The sequence below is a fragment of the Musa acuminata genome, chromosome BXJ2-9, assembly GCF_036884655.1.
Source record: "Musa acuminata AAA Group cultivar baxijiao chromosome BXJ2-9, Cavendish_Baxijiao_AAA, whole genome shotgun sequence".
Classification (NCBI taxonomy): Eukaryota; Viridiplantae; Streptophyta; class Magnoliopsida; order Zingiberales; family Musaceae; genus Musa; species Musa acuminata.
In genome coordinates this window covers 47,442,170-47,462,285 of record NC_088346.1, presented here as the reverse complement: position 1 = coordinate 47,462,285, position 20,116 = coordinate 47,442,170, and the positions used below count along the sequence as shown (strand labels likewise).

Sequence of the window (20,116 nt, the reverse complement as noted above, 5' to 3'; positions counted from 1 at the left end):
TTTCAAGTCTGAAGTTTCCGCTTATCAAGATAAGGGTACACCGATAGTGAGCAAACAAAAGAAAGATGTCTCAGGTTTTCACAATAGTCACCATGTTAACTAACAACAGAGGCATATCAAGTCCATGCATTGCCGAATGTTGCAGTTCAAAGGCAGTAAGAAACAATGAAATGACAACTTGTAAATAAAAGAAAAGGGCTGCTTCTACATTCCAAAACCAAAGACAGCTCGTATCTTGTGGAAGATGAGATCCCTCCATCCTCTTTCTGTGTTTTCCACAACCGTGGCATTCCCATACCTGTAAACAAACCCAAACATACGATATTAGAGAAGAGACCATACATATGCTAAACAAGAGGATGCTGTTATTGTTAGAAAGAATCTTACTTGTCTTCCTCTGGCACATTTGTCTGCGTCAATTTCACAATAGTAACTCCTTGCTCAGGCTCATCAAAAGTCAGCCTCACCTGCATTCCATTAACTTATCAAATCCCAAAACCCAATTACAAGTTCAATAGATCAGAAATATAGAAAAATCAAGCTGAAAAGTGCACTCACCGTTGAATGAACACCCTCTGGCCAGCTTCCAAATCTCCACTTCTGAACGATCAGCTTGGCTTCCTGCAGTTCTTCATTGACCCCAGTGATCGATCCATCAAAGAGGCTGAACTGTCCACCAACTTCCTTGCTAATCCTAGAATTGCTCTGAGTGAAACCCTTCCATCGGTTCTCATCCATCAAGATCTCATAAATATCCCTTGCCCTACAGTAGAACTTCTCCGTCAAAGATATGTTCTTAAAGCCCTCTTTAGTCTTCTTCTTCTCCTTCGTTGCCACCGCTGCATTACCCGCTACAGATGCGGTCGGAGCAGTCTTCCCTCCAGCTGCAGGGGATGCCGCAGACTGGTTTTTTCCAACAACAGAGGGAGGCTTCTTGGTCTCGAGCTCGTCCATCGCGGGGCCACCCTTGGCCATCGCCTGCACGTAAGCCCGAAGCTTCTCCAACACCACCGGCTTGCCCTTGGCAATAAAGGCGTCCTTGATCCGGCGCCCGACAGGGCCGTCATCATCCCGGATGGTGATCCTGACCTCGGGGTCCTCTCCGGCGTTCTCATCGGCGAGGTAAGGCACCTCGACGGATCCGGAGACATTGACGAGAGGGTCGCCCCCAGCGGTAGAGTCACGGGCCTCGCCCTCCCAGGATAGGGAGAGGGAGAGCTCGTAGCCCGGGATGACCTTGCCCTTACGGATGTTGACGTAGGCCTCGCCCTCGAGCTTATCGAGTGCCTTGGTGCGGATGGCGAGGCCGCCCTCGCCGTCGAGAATGGTGAGGCCGGAGAGGAGGGAGGAGAGGAACGAGCGGGACCACTCGATGCAGTTGCGCTCCGCCCAGTGCCAGTTGTGGACGTTGGTGCCGTCAACGCGCTCTTCGACGATCCACCGCTTGTCGCCCTCACCAAACTTCGCCATGGCTAGATTTAGGGTCGGCGACGGCAACACTGGAATTAGGGTTCCACAGATACGGAAGAGAAACGACGGCCAAGCGTTCCCGAATACCAAATTATGCGGACGACGAACAAAGTGTTACGGGGAGGGGATTAATACACGCGAACAATCGAGAAAGGGATTCTGGAGTCTTCGATTTGGAACTGTCTGGAAGTTTACGTGTTTTTAGTCACGTAGATGATCGCATATTTACCACTTTATTGGAAGACATGCAACCGAGACGGTGTATACGGTTGCAATGAAGTCGAACTCGAGCTCGACTCGAGTTAGAAAAATAGGGTTTCTGGAGTCTTCGGTTTGCAACCGTCCGGAAGTTTCCTGATCTCCTTTTTAATGTTTTATTATTTTATTAAAATATCGGTTCACCAGTAGCTTATCAAACGAGTCAAATTTGAGCTCGAGACAGAAATATGATTCTGCAGACAAAGGAAATAACAAAATCAACTCCCAATGACGTAAGAAAAACAAGTCTTCAACAACAAACACTGCACGGGCAACAAAAACTTTTACCCCTATGAACAAGGTGAAGTACATCACCAGTGAGCACCTGAAACTGTCTTCAAGTACAAACAAGATCCAATGACAACGCCAATAATGCGCCAGTAGCACATTTTGAAGCTCATTACGAGCTACCAAATAATGGCTGCCCATTAAAGTTTCGGATAACATCAGTCATCGAGACTGAATTCAAAGTATAAATCAATTTGTTAGAGTAGCTAGCAAAAGAAACATTATTATCAAGCAAATTGCATGTGATGAATGTAAAAATGACATTCAGACCATTATTGTACAATGTAATGTGCTTGGCATGTGTACTATGGACCTAATGCATGAGACCACTAATATAGACAAGCACACAAACTGCATACATTATCAAATCACAAAGTGCAAATGCTTCTTGCCGACCCTGGCTTTAGGCAATTGGTGACTGCATTGTACAAAAAAAAATTAGGGTCAGAACTGACAAGTGAATAGTATAAAAATGAAAAAAAACACAATATCTGTCATAAAAAAATAAATATACCATGCAGACCATAGATAAACAATATGTCATAACAATAAATATATATATATATATATATATATAATATTATGAAAGCTTACGCATCAGATCAAACAGTTAACAACACTTGTAAAGATCAGATAAAACAGATACACAGGAACAATTGAAGTTTCATGTGAAGCATTCACTTCTGAAAATCCAAGTAACATCACTAAGATGCTCATGTGTCTTATCTGTAAGGTATGTCCACATGGTAAGAGAAAAAATAGCTTACATGGTTACACAGAGGTATGTCTTAATCAAGTAATCCACAAAAATATGATGGTGCATTAAGTTTATAAAGTAATTTAGAGCAACATAATTTTCCTTGGCTTCAGATTCAAGTTTCCTTAATCTGTTGGAATTTCCTTTTGCTCTGGCTCTTCAACACTTCTTAACCATCAACTGGCTTCAAAGACATCCATCCATCCAGCATTTGGAAAGCCCTAGCTAACCTGGTGAGACCCAAATTTAGTTAAGATCATATTCCTCAACTTTCACGAACATTTTAACCATATCCAATCGATACTTTATATACTACAGCATGAATGTCCAGATGCAAAAAATTCTTTTACTAAAATTAAGACTGAACCACGTGGGCATCTGCTACTTGTGGAAAAATTATTGGAACAATATATTCTTATGGCTGTAATAAGAGAGCAAAGACAATCACTAATGAGACAAAAGTTCAAATATATATACGTGATCAACAGGTAAATGAACAGGCCTTGCAGGTTTTGCAGATAAGAACAGAGAAGAAAATCAACTATTGGATCTCAGCATCATGATGGATGATCTTCAATAGAAACTTGCCAGCTGACTATTCAGGATCATATAGATTTGATGAACAAAATGGAACACCAATACTGTCAAGCTTATTACAAGACCTAGCCTAAGAAAACCCAGGAATCCAATTCACTGTACAAGTAATTATACTTGTTTTTCACATTAGTTGTACTTGCATTTTTTCTTTTCCCAAGTGTGGAGTACCATCAACACACATAAGGTAGAATAAAAATGCTACAGCATTTCCTTGGTCAACCCCAACTTTGTCAAAATAGATCATGATATCTTTAATACTTGATGTGAAAAATGCACCATTCTTTTATGAGACAACCGTCCAGAAAAGGCACAGGATAAATCTCTTCCAATTTGTCTAAGATCTTAAAAGGCAAATGATATCATGGGCAAGTCCGGAAAAGAAATTATTCAAAAACTCATAACAAATTAGACAATTGTCTATTCAAAAGACTGACCAATATTCCTCTTGAAAAGCCAGAAAATATTAAAAGGATCCTGGAAGATTGGCAAGATATCTATGTTTACATGGAAACCAAAGGAATTTACTTGAATGCAACTGTGGGTACAGGTGAAGAAATTATCAAAAGTGCAAATTTGCAAAGAATTAGGAGTTCATATCATATGCATGATTATTCAAGTGCTTAGTAAAAATTTTTTTTAGCCGGAGCAATTAGAAACTTTAATAAGTCAGAATAGAACTAAATTATAAATATTCCAGAATGCCAAGGAGCATGGCCCACCTAGCCTCACCTAGTTCAGCCCATCAAATTTGTGAACTATATTAACCTAATACCTCAAGCCTAATCTCGGTTACTTATTAGAGGTATCACATTCTAGTGCAACCACACCACTATTCCCCTACCCTGCTATCAAAAGAACTGAAAAAAAAAGGGGAGAAAAATCAGAGAACATATCAACTAATGAGAAACCAGAAACTAGAATTGCTTTAAAATTACTCTACATCTACAAGCAAAAGTGATCAATATACAGAATCCTAAGGTTATGCACAACAATCCCTGATACAATAGATTATCCAAAAACGGTAGAAAATTTCCTTCCACATCTACAGATAGGTTGCCTCACTATCAAGTTTAACTATTTTTTACATTCAAATATATTGAACAATTCATGCTACCATCAAGGAATGTTACTAAAATCAATCCTAAATCCATAACGTTCATCTACACAGGCATTTGAAAGAGAATTTAGTATGTCATACAAATTTTTGAGAATTCAGTAATGTCATGCAAATTTTTAGATTTCAGTATGCCATACAAACTTTTAAGAATTCAGTATGACATACAAACATTCGGCTCGCCACAGGTCTTCTGTTTTCCTGCCTAATAAGCAAACCTTCAGATGGACCAAACCTTTAGCACAAGGTCATTAGCCAATCTTTCCTTGTCAATGATTGTGGGGTACGCAGGACAGCAGAAGACATATACGTGTGATGCAATATTTTATCATCACATCAGCAACTCATAAGCATTCATGTTTTTGACTGGATCTAGGATTGGATTGTAAAGGTTCAAATCTACATCTTACTTCATGTATTAGTTACCAATCGTTTCAGTTTTAGTTTCTGGTCTATTCATAAATAGGCTGAAACCTAGAGGCCTTTAAATACAATTATATCCCATAAAAAGATAATCCCCACAAAAACAAATGGTCTGATGCTAAACCAGGAAATTATTATCATTTACAAGAGCTGACTCTCTAATAAAAAGAGTCCAGAAAATACTTTGATAATAAAGGAGATATTGTAGTAATCATAATATGATTTTACTAAAATATTCTTTTTTTCCTTTTGGAAATTTTTTCTGTCGTAAAGGAAATATCGTTTGGTAAAAATTTATTGAAAGAGAAGTTAAAGAGCTGGAAATTAATTGTAAGATTTGATTTATTTGAGAATAAGAATGGTTTTTTTTTAATTTCTGTGCTTCTCTTACTCTCGTAATTTTCCACTTTCTCTTCTTTATCTTTTTCGTCATATCAATTTCTGATGTGCATGTTTTATTCAGATTTTTGTTGATTTCCATTCACATAAAAATATCACATATGATGAAGGTACAACTGCTGTTTTACGAAGGTACAGCAACATAAAGCACTATGCCTGGCACAACAACAGTGAATGATGATTATTATCTCCAAAGTTATTTGAACTTCAACAACATTAAAAATAAAGTTCTATCGACCTCCATACAAGCCTGAGCTAACAAAGAGTAGTTTTCATAAATTAAAATTTTGTTGTCTAGGAACCATCCTTGCTCCTTTAGCAAGAGTAAGGCTAATTACAGATTACACCCTGTAATTAGCAACCTTTATCATCCCGATCCCAATATTTTCAAAAGTTACATTAAAATTTCTATACTTATGAAAGTGAAATATTTAACCTTATTGCTCCAACAAAACCCTTCTTTTTCTCTTGATTTTTAACTCTATAAAATTATATTTTTAACCCTGTATAGGGATCTCAATATTTCATTTTCATAAATATAGGGAATCCAATATAACTTTTGAAAGTTTAAGAACCGGAATACTAAAGGAGATTAATTACAGTGGGTAATCTATAATTAGCAGATAGGAGTATCCCTATATTTGGTTAATTAACACCTAAGTAAGGTCCTGAATGAAATAGTTGTCCAATATGAAGTCCTCTTCCATAGATGATCAATAGTGTACACCAACTTCGCACGACTTTATCCTGTGAACTCTTGAATTAGATATTTAAAACAAATAGGACCAACTAAGTTGCATAATTATCTTGTGGATCATGCTTAGCCACATAGTTGCTATGGAAAATGAAGCCTCAACCATCCCTAAATTCAGTGCCAAATGATATTACCATCAAATAACTAAATACATCAAATGAAAAGACCTCCTTTCTTCTTACTTTTACTTTTACTAAAATCCATGGTTTTAACGATTAAATTAAAAGCATGTTGTGATTCAAGAAACCGATACCAGATTAGTCAATATTGTATCATGTCATTTTAACACCAAGGCCTCCTTCCATTATCTAATTTTATAGTTTTAAAGCAATTTTCTTCTTGTCTAAAGTTGCATTAACTGGAAAGTTAAAATAAACAAAGAGGGTAACCAGTTATTAATGGATGGTGCTGAATTTTTGTCCCATTGTTCATCGAGACTTCACAATTAAAGTTATTCACTATAGACAAAATCATAAAAGGAAGAGGCTGGACTAATGCATTACCAAATGCATGTTCTAGATATAGAACTTATGAGATCAATTTTATTAGCAGAAATATTATCTTTGTTATTCTGTGCATATTTTCAGCCTTGTATTATCCGAGCCAAAGTTTAAAATATTGATCTGCTACCGATACTGGTTGGTGGTCACACTGCTAAAGTAATGGTATGCATAGACATACCAATGCTTGATACATGTTGGTACTGCTAACACGAGAGGAAGAGGGAGAGAAGGAGAGGAATAGGAGAAGAAGAAGAGGAAGAGGATAAGAAACCTGAGGAGGAGAACAATGCATAGGAGAAGAAAAGAGGAAAAAGCGACCACAGTGACACAAGGAGGATGTTCACTGGTAGTGACAGAAGATATGGCAAAGGCAGAGAAGAGAGAGGAGACCTGCTTCCCAGTGCCGTTGACAGACAGCTGCCACTGTCAGCTGTGCTTTTGACAAACTGTCAATATTAAATATACGAATCATATTTCAATTTTCAACTGGTACTTATGAAACAGGGAATGTACCATCTGATACAACTCATTTCAAATTGAATGCATGAAATCATTAGAATCATGTGCCTATCCCCTGTCAGACCAGTAAATACTAGGCTGTATAGGCAATACACCTAGTAATTGAAATTTTGAACCATATAATGTTATCATTTCAATGTAATCCTAACATGTACTGATATGTACTAACAAATAATTGTCTAAGCATAAACTGCAGTGATCAAACAATTGCAAATCAGTGCACACATCATAAGAATCAATCAGACAGTACATCATTATTAGCATGTCACCTAACACCGCAAAGCCTTCAAACTGCATCACTGAATGATTTGGGTGGTTTTAAGTAATACATAATGGTTTACAAAACTCAAACTTCACTTGACGGATTCTCCTATGACTGACAAAGAATTCCACATTTTCATCCTCCATGTGAACAGGCCAATATTTTGGCGTACATTGGCTATGATATAATGCTATGAGATGAATCTGATGATCCCAGTAAAAGTTGGTAGTCATTTAAAGTAATCGGCTTTCTTTACAACTTACCAACCTTTGACTAGAGAGATATAAGTCCAATGTTAACAAAAAATAAGCCAGTTCAATGATCATAATAACCAAGATAACAACACATAAATTTGCAATAGCAATCATGATAGCGTATGTTGGGTTGCATCACAACCTTTTTGGTTAATGGAATTATAATCATGGCAGTGAATACCGTAATAGAACGAACCATACCTCAAAATTTTCCGTGAAGAACCATCAGGGATTCATGCTAAAAAAGTTCTCCCTAATTTCAAGCATCATGGTATCCTCGTCGTCATCCACCCTACCTGCCATGGCTGTTCCATCCCTCTCCATTGGAAACTCCCCAGTATTAGCCAGTGCTATATCGACCTGTGCCATCTGAATCAGCGATGCGTCCATGGTAGCAGATGCTGGCGACCGGACCGGGAACGACAGGCGATGCTGCCTCCTCACTTGCCACAGTGCGGCTGTCAGTACCAGCGCTTCATCATCAGCCGCGCTCAGCGCCAGTGCCAGCGCATCCGGATCCCCATCGCCCTCCGCCAAGACTCCCGTGGGATGGTCAGATTCTTCGGCTCCGCCGGCGGTTTCATCGGGGGAGGGGAGCGGGGAGCGGCAGATGGGGCAGGAGTTGTGAAGGGAGAGCCAAGGGACGATGCAGTCGGAGTGGTACAGGTGGGAACAAGGGAGGCGGCGGGCACTGGCGTGGAGGGGGAAATCGTCCTTGCAGATGGCACAAGCGGGGAGGGAGGCATCGTCCGAGATGCAGACTATGGGTAGGGCGTCGATGGAGGCGGCAGGAGCGGAGGAGGGGCCGAGCCGGGGGGCGGGTTCCAGGAGAAGCGGGTCGATACGGCGGCGGAGGCGATAGCTCGGGTTAGAGGGAAGGCTGCGGCGTTGGTCCGAGTCGTAAGCGAAGCCTCCGTCGTTGTCATCGTCATCGGAATCGGTGAGGACGAGGGGAAGGGATTGGGGAGGGGGAGCGACGTCGGCGGCGGCAGAGGAGGAGGACTGATGGTCGGTGGGGGGTTGGAGTAGTTCCATTTCTTCGAGGAAGTCGGAGCGGGAGCAATCGGGGCAGATGAGAGGTGGGTGGGAGGGGAGGAGGGTAACGCTCATGTCGCACTCGTGGCACCAGTAGATCACGGGCCGACAGGTGGAGGTAGAGGAGCAGAGAGGTGCGCCGCCCTCGACGGTGGTTGGAACGGGTGGAGAAACAGCGGAAGACATGGCCTCTTTCCTCCGCCTCAATTTTTTCTCGCCCACTCTCCCTGCTCCTCCCCCCTTCTTCTTCTTCCCTCCTCCTTCTTCTTCTTCTTGTCCTACTCGATATGGCTTGGTAAACAGGTAATGGTGGGGTTGGTACGTAAGATGAACGTAAGGTCGGGTGGACTAGCCAATCGACAACGTTTGCTGGACGGAACTATAATTTACTATATATATATTTTATACCAAACAGATACAACAAAGTCGCTTTGGCCGAGTGGTTAAGGCGTGTGCCTGCTAAGTACATGGGGTTTCCCCGCGAGAGTTCGAATCTCTCAGGCGACGATTTCTTTTCTACTTTTTATATACTGTCATTTTGTGATTGACCTCATCCTCCTAAGTAGGTTTTGTATGATCTTAACATTAGCTAATGTTTTAAGAAGCTATTTAAACTATTAATTTGGATCAAAATTGACCTTACTATTTATTAATTGAACTTTGATCCAACTGCATGGAATTGATTGATTTGTGCCTTATTATATCTATTATTTTTCTCGAATTTCCTTATTATTTCTAATTTTTTTGATAATTCATCTTTGTGAAATATTATGGTTTAATTAATTCAATATGAAAACCAAATTCTCAATTATGCTTGAGAATGAATTTTCTTTTGGAAATTCTATTTTTTTGACATTAATTTCAACTACTTTTTGAACAAAATTAGTCCTCTTTTACACAATTTCTCGTGATCCCCTCAATTATCAAATTGAATTGAACTTATTATATCATCATTTTATGAGTCGAACTGGTTTTCCATGATTAGGTAATATTGGGGATTTTTATTCATTGAATTTTGATTAAGACCTAATTAAGTATAATTTAATAATCTAAATCTTGGATGTGGATGTTGGGTAGTTCTCATTAGGAATAGGGTTTAATTATTGATGTGAGTTGGAGGTTTGGTGTTACTTAACTAATTAGATTAGGATCAAAGAAGGAAGAGTTTAAGTGATCCAAAAAATCAAAATTATAATTTTAGTAAGAATAGGGTTTTTAATCCAATTTAGTAGATATGTTCATCTCCTTTGTAATGTTTGTAATGTTCCACTAGTGGGTGGAGCATTATTTCTTTCCTAGGATGATTGAGTTTGATATTAAATGATATTATATATATATATATATATATATATATATATATATATATATATATATATATGTATCAACTTACAAATATCTAAAATATAAATATTTTTCTAAAAATCGTATATATATATATATACGATTTTTAGATATTTATATTTAGAAATATAAATATCTAAATATGTTATATTTATATCTAAATATAAATATTTAGAAAATATTTATATTTTAGATATTTGTCAGTTGATACCTCCCATTTTATTTTATTTTTTTTCAAAAAGTACTTTTAATTTAAAAATATTTAAATTATCTTTTAAATTTTTTCCATCTATTATAGTATTTTGGTATATTACAGTATTCTGATCATTATAACAAAAACACTATAAATGATATAAATAAAATACTAACTACAGATCTAAAAGTATAATATTGTAATAGTCAACGAGCAACGACAACTAAATAGGAACGATATAAGCAATGACTACAAAGCTACTAAAAATATTATTTTTTATATTTATAAATATTTTTAATATATCAATAAAATATTATAAATTATATTGAAAAACAATGTAACGAGCCAAATAAAAATACTATAATAGTTAAAAATTAGTAAAAAATTGACAATAAAACTTTTGAGGGGTATTATTTGAAAAAAATAAAAAAGAGGGTAGGTTTTAAAAATATCCAAATTATGAGTATTTTCTAAAAAAAATCATATATATAAATATATATCAAACATTATGTGATATAGATAATATTCATTTATTCGACAATCATATCATTATAAAAATAATAAAAGGTATTATCACTTCATTGAATTTATATTGAAAAATATTTTTTAGTTTAATAGAATATTTTTCTTATGAACCAAGCATAAAAGATAAATATGAGTATAATTAATGTCGAACTCTTTTATATTTCTCGACATTGATCTTCATGTCCATGTCAGAAGATCAAGACGTCGATCGAGACCGGAGTACCATATACAAATTAAGAGATCAAAATATCTTACACGAATAGAATTTGACCTGAGTCAAGTTGATCGATCATAAGTCAACGGACCTCCGATCATTTAAAAGTTTTTAAAATAAACATAGTTTCTAACCAATGATCCATTGGCTCCGATTATGATAAATATGATCACTCGTGCCAATAATAATATCTGAAGCTAAAAATAAAAAGAAGAACCAAATTCCCCATTCGTATTCGCAGCAACAGATGCTTACCCATCTTTGTCTCCCCGAGGACGTGCAGCACAAAGTTGGATGTGTCCTACTCGCCATGGCACGGAGAAGTCAATGGGGCCTCTCTTTTCTGCCATCGACAAATTAGTCTCTCAAGTTCCAATCACCTTCCCATGGCGTGAGCGAAATGGCATTGCCCTCTCGAGGATGGGACAACGCCATTAGGCCATGTCTTCTTGTTAGGACTTCATGCACGTCAAAGCTGACCCTCCTCCACCTTTAGTAAATAGTCACGCTAAATGCCATGTCTGTATCACCGTCACCGGGCCGCGTCTCTTTCTCGATGACTACATATCTTCCATGGTTTGACGCAGACTTGCCACCTACTTTCTTAGTTTCCATGGGTGCCGAATGGTTCCCATTTTTATTGCTCACGAATCGAGGAGAGGATCGATACAAAGAACACGTCAAATCACGATGTGTTTTAGGTCAACAAATGATTTAGATTTTTTCTTTGTTTCCAACGTCATATGAGATCCATTTGATGAGACAAGAAGGAATGCTAATGCATTACTTTCTTCATATATTATTTGAATAAATATGTTCGTTGCATTTTGTTGCAGTCGTCCATGACAAAGAGGTTGGTTCATGGAGAGCAGGTGATAGATACATCAACAAAGATGACCGGCATCCGAGTCATTCACAGCCAATTGCTTTCTTATCTCTTTGCTCATCCATGTCACATTCATTCATTCCCGGCTTAGGCAGAGAATTTCCATGGCTACTTTGTTTTTCGTCTCAAAGATTTTTTTTTTTCTTGCTATGATTACTCAGATAATCATTAATGTTTCTTAAGAAAAACTTACGAATGATATTTCGGATGAGACTTACGCTATAATTCTATGTTTTTATATGGATGTGGGAATTGAAAGAACAATTTAGGTCAGCTGCCTGACAAAAACATGGCCAATTGAACGATAAAGGAGACTCCATTATCTATGTCTTAGAAGCCAAGCATCAATAATTATTTTTGAGGTGGATACACCGAAGACAAGTTATCTTCTTCTGACAGGCCAATGTCACCCTAATCAATTCTTCCAAGGAAGTTCCATCTTATTGTGACAAGCTCAAAGTGTTATGTTCTTATGGTATTACAAACTATCTAAGTTAACTTAGTTTAGCTGATGGTTAAAGTTTTTTCCTTTTTACTAAACAGAAAATATGTATTAATTAACGAGAAACATTACAGAAGTCACTTCTAATATTATCAGAGTGAAACAATGAAGAGAGTCACCCCCTTATAAATAATAATAATAATAATAATAATAATAATAATAATAATAATAATAATAATAATAATAATATTTATATTTATATACAGATTGTTGTTTGAGCATTGCCATTAGGAACTTTGACATTGTCATTAATGACCCAATAATTAGATTAAAAAATATTAGAAATTAAAAGTTTAGAATTATTATATAAAATCTCATTATGTGCCCATCAATTCCATCATAAACTAGTGACAGAAGAACAGATTTCAACAAACCAACCTCACTACCAAGATTCACACCCTAAAAAATCCAATTCCAAGAACACCAAACAAAACGAATGAGACTCTAAAAGAAGCTAAAGGGATCGAGAAAACCTATAAAAAAAATTTAGAAACAAAGTCACACAGAAGACACATGAAAGAAAGAAAGAAAGGTTCCCATAATCTCACCTGACAAAGTCTATTGGTTAAAGAAATTTCAATTGAAAATCTTAATAGGAGATAAAAACTAGTAATGACGAAAGTTTTTTTTGAAGTTTATGTATTTATTGTATATAGAATATTTGAATTAAAATACAAAACTCCATGTGTTGAGTGTTTGGTGGAAGCAATTGACTTCAGCAATGGATCATCATTTGTCTGAATAAACTTCAATGATTGACTTGAGATCCAACCTTAATAAACAATATTTTTTTTATTTGAGTAAACCTAAATGACCATTTTTTAGTCGATAATAAAAAATAAAGAGGATTATAACTATATAAAGGAAACATTACCTTGATCAAATCATATTGATTTATTTGAAGACCGTCTAGTTTTTGCTTATTGTTATCTCATCTGCTTGTTCTATTGTGTGAGAAGCAAGAAGGATCATAGGAAAACAACAGTAACTTTTGACCTCGACTTGCCTATCAAGGAAGGATTGAACCAAGAAAAAACAAAAGTCAAAAAAGAAGAAAAACAAAGACAAACAATTGACATAACTATTATATTCCCTCTAAGAGGGAAGGAATTATCAAAGTATATGATGTTTAGAAATCAAATAGATTGCACAAAATATTAAGATATACGCCTACACAAGTAAAAAGAAACAAAACACATAATGATCTGAACTAAATGTTCTATCATCTTCCGAGAAGAAACACACCAAGATGAGTCATGCTCTTTATAGACACATATTTATAGAAGAGAATATCTTAAATTAATTTGAGGATCCGACAAATGGTTTATCTTGGATGGCTAAATTAATTTGGTTATATATGCTAAACTGATTAGTTTTGAGGATTCATCGGTTGTGCTATTTTGGTGATCCATTTAGGTTTGAGAATCCAATATATGAGTTAACCTTGATGACCAAAACATTTGGGATAGCCAAATTAGTTTTGGAGATTTAGTGAATGAGTTTTATTCAATATCTAATAGATAACACGATTTTTTAGAGTTCATTCAAACAAATCATCAAGATTATTTCTTGGTTCCTTTTTCCAAATAGGATGTCTTACTTTGTTTAGTCATTTATAACAAATTAGTATATCAAATTCTTGGAATGAAATCATTAAAATAAAATCTTAATTCTAATAGCCATATGGTATATCAAAATTGATTTTTTTGGATTGATTTTTATTTCATTATATAATTAATATTATCTCTAAGATTTAAATTATTTAAATTACTAATAAATCTCGATTGATTATTATTATGGAAAGAAGTTGTTGACGTCTTAGTCAGTCATAGGTGGTCCGAACCTGTGTGTGTAAGGTTGTTCGAGATGCCTCCAAGGTGAAAATATCAAACTCTTAATATGTCACTTGCATAAAGACTAATGCCAAGAAAGGCTTTCCGACTTAGTCCTTCTAACGTTTAAATTAGTAACTCGAGAAATGTAAATAGTCAAAAAGTAATCATTCACTTTCATTTTATTGAAGATGAGCTTTTATACTTAATTATAAAGGGATAGAATAAAAATCTAATCACCTCTAATAACCTCTTATTTATCTTTTATCCATATAGGCGAGAAGGGGACAATCTACAATCACATATTGTAGAAGGGGACCCTTATCCATGAGCTAGGTGAAAAGTGATTTTTGTCTTCTCCTTCTAACTTGGATACCATGTGAGTGTCACATATTGGATGACGATTGATTAACGTTGTTCTCTCTACCATTTGTCCCTCCCTCTAAAGTATTTTTTTGGGGGCACTCGCAAGAGGGATATGAAGTGTGGCATCAAGCTTATCTGACATGTTAAGCTTATACCTCTTTGATTGATTCTCGGATTTTATGCATCAAGCGGATGCTGATAGTGTCGAGAGTTCTTGACCCACCCTTAATTGACTCTCCACCCCTCGATAAGAGGTCATTCTCCACCGATGGGCACTCCTCGATAACAAAACAATCCTTGCTGACATAAACCTAACCCTCCTTCGAGCATGGAGGTCAACAACTATGGGGGTTGGTTTCTCAATCTTTGCAACTCGATGACGGAGAAAAAAGAGGGTTAGGTACTAGATCTTCATGCCTTGGGTGGAGACTCCCTTAGGGTACTTCTCATCTCTCCAATGCTGGCCCTCATCAGGAACTTTATCATCATGTGATAGGTTGATACCATTGCCCTCAATCTATTCAGTGTTGGTTGACCTATTATTGTATTGTATGCTTAGGGGATATTTATCATTATAAACTTAGTCAGTATTATTTTGGAGTAAGACTTATCTTCGAATGTGGCTTATAGGTTCACGATCCCAAAAGTCATATGGGTAAGATTGTTGGTTGACAGCCCATTTTTTAAAAGCATCAAAGTAGAGAATATTAGTAGAACTACCTATGTCAATTATGACCATTTTCACCTGAGTGTTGATCACCCTCTTCACCCATGATTTTTTTAAGAGCCTTGTCTCTTTTATTTACAAAAAAACTTAACTTTTAGTCATATTTAAGGGGTCAATTTGGACCTTGAGCGAGGTAACTCGGGTTATTTATTTCTCCTTCACTATAGTGATCTCAAGGTCGGGGCTAATTGTAGTCGCTTCTACATGGGCCTCTTACATAACTCCTCACACTTATTCAAGACCATTATCTCGAGGATAATGTATTAATTAACCCTTTAAAGTATCTTTGGTGTAGTCATCGGTGGTCTCTCTATCAACGACTAGAAGTGGCGAGAGGGCTTGAGCCCCATCATGAAGGTCTATATTATGTGTAACGGATGAGCATCTACCACACCTCAAATCTTATTCATGAATAGAATGATGAAGTCTGCAAGTATTTCCTCCCCCCTGCGTAAGTCAGAGGAGCTTTATTATTGATGGCCATGAGCATATGTTTTTGAGGAAGTGGAGTTTGAACTCCCTCACGAGCTGGGTAAAAAGACTAATGAAAAATAGCTTCAGGTGAGTATACCATTCTCGTGTTTGGCCTTTTAATGTGGTTAAGAAGGTGCAATGCATTAGGGTGTCCGAAGTGCCATACAATGATATTTAGGTATGAAAAGCTATAATGTGCTATATCATGTTGGCATTGTAATCAAATGCCTCTAAGGATGAGAGACGAAAGTTCACTAGAATCGATTCCTTCTAGATTTTCTGGGTGAACGATGATCGACCTAATGTGGGGTTGACCAATGCTTCCCCTTTGACTATTGGAACTCCTGTCGCATCTCGTCTAAATATTGATCTTCTATCATAATTGGATATATAAAGAATCTTTCATTGAATTCACTGACAAGACCTCGGATTTAAGTAAGGTAAAGTGGTAGTGTGGTCCGTTGAATTCCATAGTTAAGGATCAAAGTGCCCCCTTGCTGACGATTCGATAAGTCTCAAGCGTTCCTGAGATGTCGATATTACATTAGGCCAGCAAACCTCAATGGGTGCTAGTGTTAGTGGCAATTGAGCCCGGGATTGCAAATGAGCTGGTGGCATCGCCAATTAGGCTAACTTGAGCAAAAGCGGAGCGATGACCTATATCATATATGTTAGCATTTGCACTTGCTGAATAAGGTTTAAGAACACCTTACTGAGTAAGGGATAAGCAAGTGGCTTAGGGTCATCCTTAAGGATGGAAGACATAAGTCATTGAATAGATGTTAGTATCATATCAGCGTTTACATTGAGATGGAAGCACCCATTTGCGAAAGGGTGGCTACTGCACCCATTTGCAAAAATGGTGGCTGCTATCCTCTTGGGTGAAACTATTATAGGTTGAGGGCAAAGCATCATCTTCACTCGAGCATTCATTAATGCGATTGACGATAGATGTACCTATGACATTAGGCCCTCATTTTAGTACTAAAAATATTTTAAAAAGAAGTCATTGACATCTTGGTTAGCCCGACATAGTCCGGACCCGTTTGTATAGAGTTGCTCGATGTACCTTTAAGGTGGAAATATCGAATTCCTTAAGTGTCATCTCTACGATAATCGAGGTCAGGAGATGTTTCTTGACTTGGTCTTGTCGATGCCTAAGTTAATGACTTAAAGTAAATAAGTATAGATTCTAGTAGTCAAAAAGTGATCTCCTACATTTATGTTATTAAAGAGATGCCTTTATACCTAGCCTTAAAGGAATAAAATATTTCGTAGAATACTCTACGGGAAACCACCTCTAAGAACATCCCTTATCTTTTTATTCTTAAGAACGATAAGAGGAGGACAACCTACAACCGTTTATCTTAGACCCTTATCTACATGAGCAAAATAGTGAAGTGAAGGTCACATATCGGATGACGATTAACTGACGATGTCATTTCTATCAACAGTCAAAGTCTAATAAATTACCTATAAAAAATATAATATATTTATATTTATATCTATTTATATTTTAATCTATTTATTAAAAATTAATAGGTTTATATTTCTAAAATTATATTTTATGTGACATTTATAATGGACTTAGTTTGTTTATGTTCTTTTAATATTTTTCTACGCTCTTTCCTACAAATATTTTTTTTTGGTAAATGACTTTGGTAATTATCTTCGTTTGAAATTTACTCAGGTTATAAATTATATTAATTATCTTTATTTTCTACCGACATGATTGAAGACGGAAGCATGTTTTAAATTCATTATTCAAAAACAAGTTATAAACTAGTGCTTGTCAAGATGACTACATACATTATCATCAAGATGACTTTAAATGCTATTTAATGATGCAAATGTTTCATTACACTTTTCCTGTTGCATTTTAATAAATTCATATGCTTCGTTGAGTAACTATTAAAATGCATATTAATAAAATCTAATTTGGGTACTTACAAGCAGATCCCCTTATTTGCAAAATAAACAATAATTAAACATGCAAACAAAAAAACACCCAACAATATCATATTCCAGCTCAGCAGTAATAATAGTAACGAGAGGCCACTTGGGCTCGCTTCTTCCACGTCAGCGCATGATTCAGCGCCACATGCCACCTTGGGGTGCGGGGGGTAAATTGGCAGCACGTGCACGTCTTCCCATGTTCTCATGCCACCCTACGCAGACACACAGCGGAGTGTCTTCGTAAATTGGGGAAGATCTGATTCGATTTCCGATCACATCATCGAGCACGGATCTTGAGAAATAAGAGGAGAAGGCAAGGGTTACCTATGGTCATGTCGAAGTCACGATGCTTGAGCTCCCGGTACTCCTGGCAGAGGGCGCAGGGCTCGCAGCAGCAGTGGACGAGGCAGTCGGCGCAGGGGCTCTCCGGCAACGAGTACTGAGCCCTCATCTTCGACCGATAGCAGCATGAGTACACCCAGTGGAAGCATGTGAGGTACTCCAGCAGACAATACAACGCCCCGCTCGTGCCGCAAGCTGCACTCCACCAAAAGACACCCTCAACACGATGCTGACAGCGGTTAGCATGGATGCTAATAGCAGAGGAAGAGGACTTACAGGCCGATCCTTGGTCTACGATCTCGGCGATGCGGCCGAACGTGACACACGGGCAGAAGCACGTCATGCAGCCTTCATCGATCGGTACAAACACCAACATGATCAACAAAAGAATAGCGACGTCTGACGATTACGATAAAGAAGCGTGGTCAAGAGCTTACAATTGCCGCAGTCGTCGGTGCAGTCGCAGAGGCCGGTGGACCACGGCTGAGGACCCTGATACGGAGGAGCTGTCACCGGGTGGGGGAATCCCATCGCCGGCGGCGGGTAGTACTCGTTTGGCTTGGATGGATACATGGCTGCGACGACGACGCTGGAGACGTGCAAAGGATTGTTTGGAGAGCAGACGGCATACTGCTCTCTTTGTAGACCACAATGTCATCGTTTCAAACGATGACTCGTCTCGCCGACACGGTTTCTTGAATGAATCGAGAGAGAAGTCCTCCTTGCCGTCTACAATGGACATTGTTAGCTCATTCAATACGGTGTGGTGGGATAGTTTTCTCTTTCGGAAAAGCGACCACCCAAACGTATTCAGATTTCAAATACAAACCGGATTAAAATCCATTAGAATATTCTACATTGCATAGACGACTAGGTTGGGGGGAACGCGTCTTCGACGTCCATTGAAATCTTCGTTTGGAATCGTCTCGTCAAAGTTGGTGATGGAGATGGAGATGGTGATCGAGGTTCGTACGACATCCTGAGGTGGCACGTACCAACGTGCCAACTAATACAAGAATTGTTTGTAAATTTATATGAAATAAAAAAGATATCACAAAAATCTCATTTAAATTATATATTAATTGATGTTATGTGATCTGTAAGAAATTAGGACAAAAAAATTAATGTCAAGACACTCATTTTACGATAAGATGTAAAGAATATATAAAAGTATCAAACAATTTAGGTAAAATTAAAATCATTTAAATTTACGATAACACCTTAATCAATTACATTCTTTGTGCATCATTTACATGCCACATTTATTATAAGCAATCTTTGTGCATCATTACATTATCCTAAGAACTTATAAACAATCCATTATAAAAATAGATTTCACAAGATCACCAATCACACATAATAGTTCGCAAGTGTAAGTACCCATGCGACACCACATAGCTCTCTCTAGCTAATACTCGAAGTCTCATCGAGCCTTATTCTCTGAGATTCAAGGATTTAAGATAAATGATATTTTTATAATATTTTTTATTTTAATTTTTTTTAATAAATTATGAGATGAATGTTTTATTTTTGAATAATTTTAGCTCCTCATGATGATCATACATAAAGTCATGATTACAAATAGTCAATCACGAAACTCAATCAAAGTAAGGCACTATAATTTACTACAAATCCTCTGTGTATTTCTAAGTCCTGCAAATTATAAACATTGCATCGATTAGCTTTGGTACTAATAGTCCGTGACAGTGATAGAGGGACCTAATCTTCTCAGACTTAACCTGAGTTGAAGTCATGGACTCCAATCTTTTAAGAGCAATCTACATGTTCAAAATATATGCGCATTCCTGTCTGTCATCTAGTAATCTATATCCGCTCTTTGTCACACGATCATTACAAGCTTATGCTTTCTTGCATCAGTACCTTTTTTTTTCTTTTCTCTTCTTTGTTTCTTCACTTCCTCGGTAAAGTTACTCGTGATGTAGCCATCAATATTTCAGCTGTTCAATCTTATCATGCGAATTGTGGCGGCCGCACTCCATCATGGTCTACCTTATTCTTTCATGAGCTATATTGATCATTGTGTCCCATCACCCACCCACCAAACACCATGCTCGACTCATCTCTCTCTCTTCTCTTTTATTTAGTTTCATGACTCGAGATAACC

At 37.2% G+C, this 20,116-nt stretch overlaps 3 protein-coding genes and 1 non-coding gene across 5 annotated transcripts; 1 reads left to right on the top strand and 3 right to left on the bottom strand.

Moving 5' to 3' along the window:
* Positions 1-1,626, bottom strand: LOC135623719 (uncharacterized). Its single transcript, XM_065126975.1, has 3 exons — positions 559-1,626; positions 388-467; positions 1-298 (listed from the first exon to the last, which is right to left on the bottom strand). Exons 1-3 carry the CDS (start codon positions 1,468-1,470, stop codon positions 205-207), a joined length of 1,086 nt encoding a protein of 361 aa, XP_064983047.1. The 5' UTR covers positions 1,471-1,626; the 3' UTR covers positions 1-204.
* A 653-nt stretch (positions 1,627-2,279) lies between these two features.
* Positions 2,280-8,935, bottom strand: LOC135580802 (E3 ubiquitin-protein ligase RING1-like). 2 transcript variants are annotated; one of them, XM_065126977.1, is made up of 2 exons: positions 7,800-8,935; positions 2,280-2,434 (listed from the first exon to the last, which is right to left on the bottom strand). In XM_065126977.1, exon 1 carries the CDS (start codon positions 8,817-8,819, stop codon positions 7,824-7,826), a length of 996 nt encoding a protein of 331 aa, XP_064983049.1. In that variant the 5' UTR covers positions 8,820-8,935; the 3' UTR covers positions 2,280-2,434; positions 7,800-7,823. The 2 variants fall into 2 exon arrangements, with proteins under 2 accessions (XP_064983049.1, XP_064983048.1); XM_065126976.1 differs by lacking the exon at positions 2,280-2,434 and adding an exon at positions 2,673-3,003 and having other exon boundaries at positions 7,800-8,934.
* Positions 8,936-9,058: 123 nt separating this feature from the next.
* TRNAS-GCU (transfer RNA serine (anticodon GCU)) lies at positions 9,059-9,140 on the top strand. The gene has a single exon. It is a non-coding gene; the product is annotated as a tRNA-Ser (tRNA).
* Positions 9,141-17,593: 8,453 nt separating this feature from the next.
* LOC135621933 (cell number regulator 10-like) lies at positions 17,594-18,614 on the bottom strand. The gene is made up of 4 exons (XM_065123562.1): positions 18,429-18,614; positions 18,268-18,339; positions 17,974-18,186; positions 17,594-17,861 (listed from the first exon to the last, which is right to left on the bottom strand). The coding sequence occupies exons 1-4, from the start codon at positions 18,562-18,564 to the stop codon at positions 17,785-17,787; spliced, it is 498 nt and encodes a 165-aa protein (XP_064979634.1). The 5' UTR covers positions 18,565-18,614; the 3' UTR covers positions 17,594-17,784.
* Positions 18,615-20,116: the final 1,502 nt, after the last annotated feature.

Coding starts and splice junctions, on each gene's coding strand:
- LOC135623719 (XM_065126975.1), bottom strand. CDS start 1,470: ATGGCGAAGTTTGGTGAGGGCGACAAGCGGTGGATCGTCGAAGAGCGC. Junction 468..558: donor CAGAGGGTGTTCATTCAACG/GTGAGTGCACTT, acceptor AATGGAATGCAG/GTGAGGCTGACTTTTGATGA. Junction 299..387: donor AATGTGCCAGAGGAAGACAA/GTAAGATTCTTT, acceptor GTTTGTTTACAG/GTATGGGAATGCCACGGTTG.
- LOC135580802 (XM_065126977.1), bottom strand. CDS start 8,819: ATGTCTTCCGCTGTTTCTCCACCCGTTCCAACCACCGTCGAGGGCGGC.
- LOC135621933 (XM_065123562.1), bottom strand. CDS start 18,564: ATGTATCCATCCAAGCCAAACGAGTACTACCCGCCGCCGGCGATGGGA. Junction 18,187..18,267: donor CGTAGACCAAGGATCGGCCT/GTAAGTCCTCTT, acceptor GGTGGAGTGCAG/CTTGCGGCACGAGCGGGGCG. Junction 17,862..17,973: donor TGACTTCGACATGACCATAG/GTAACCCTTGCC, acceptor GTGTCTGCGTAG/GGTGGCATGAGAACATGGGA.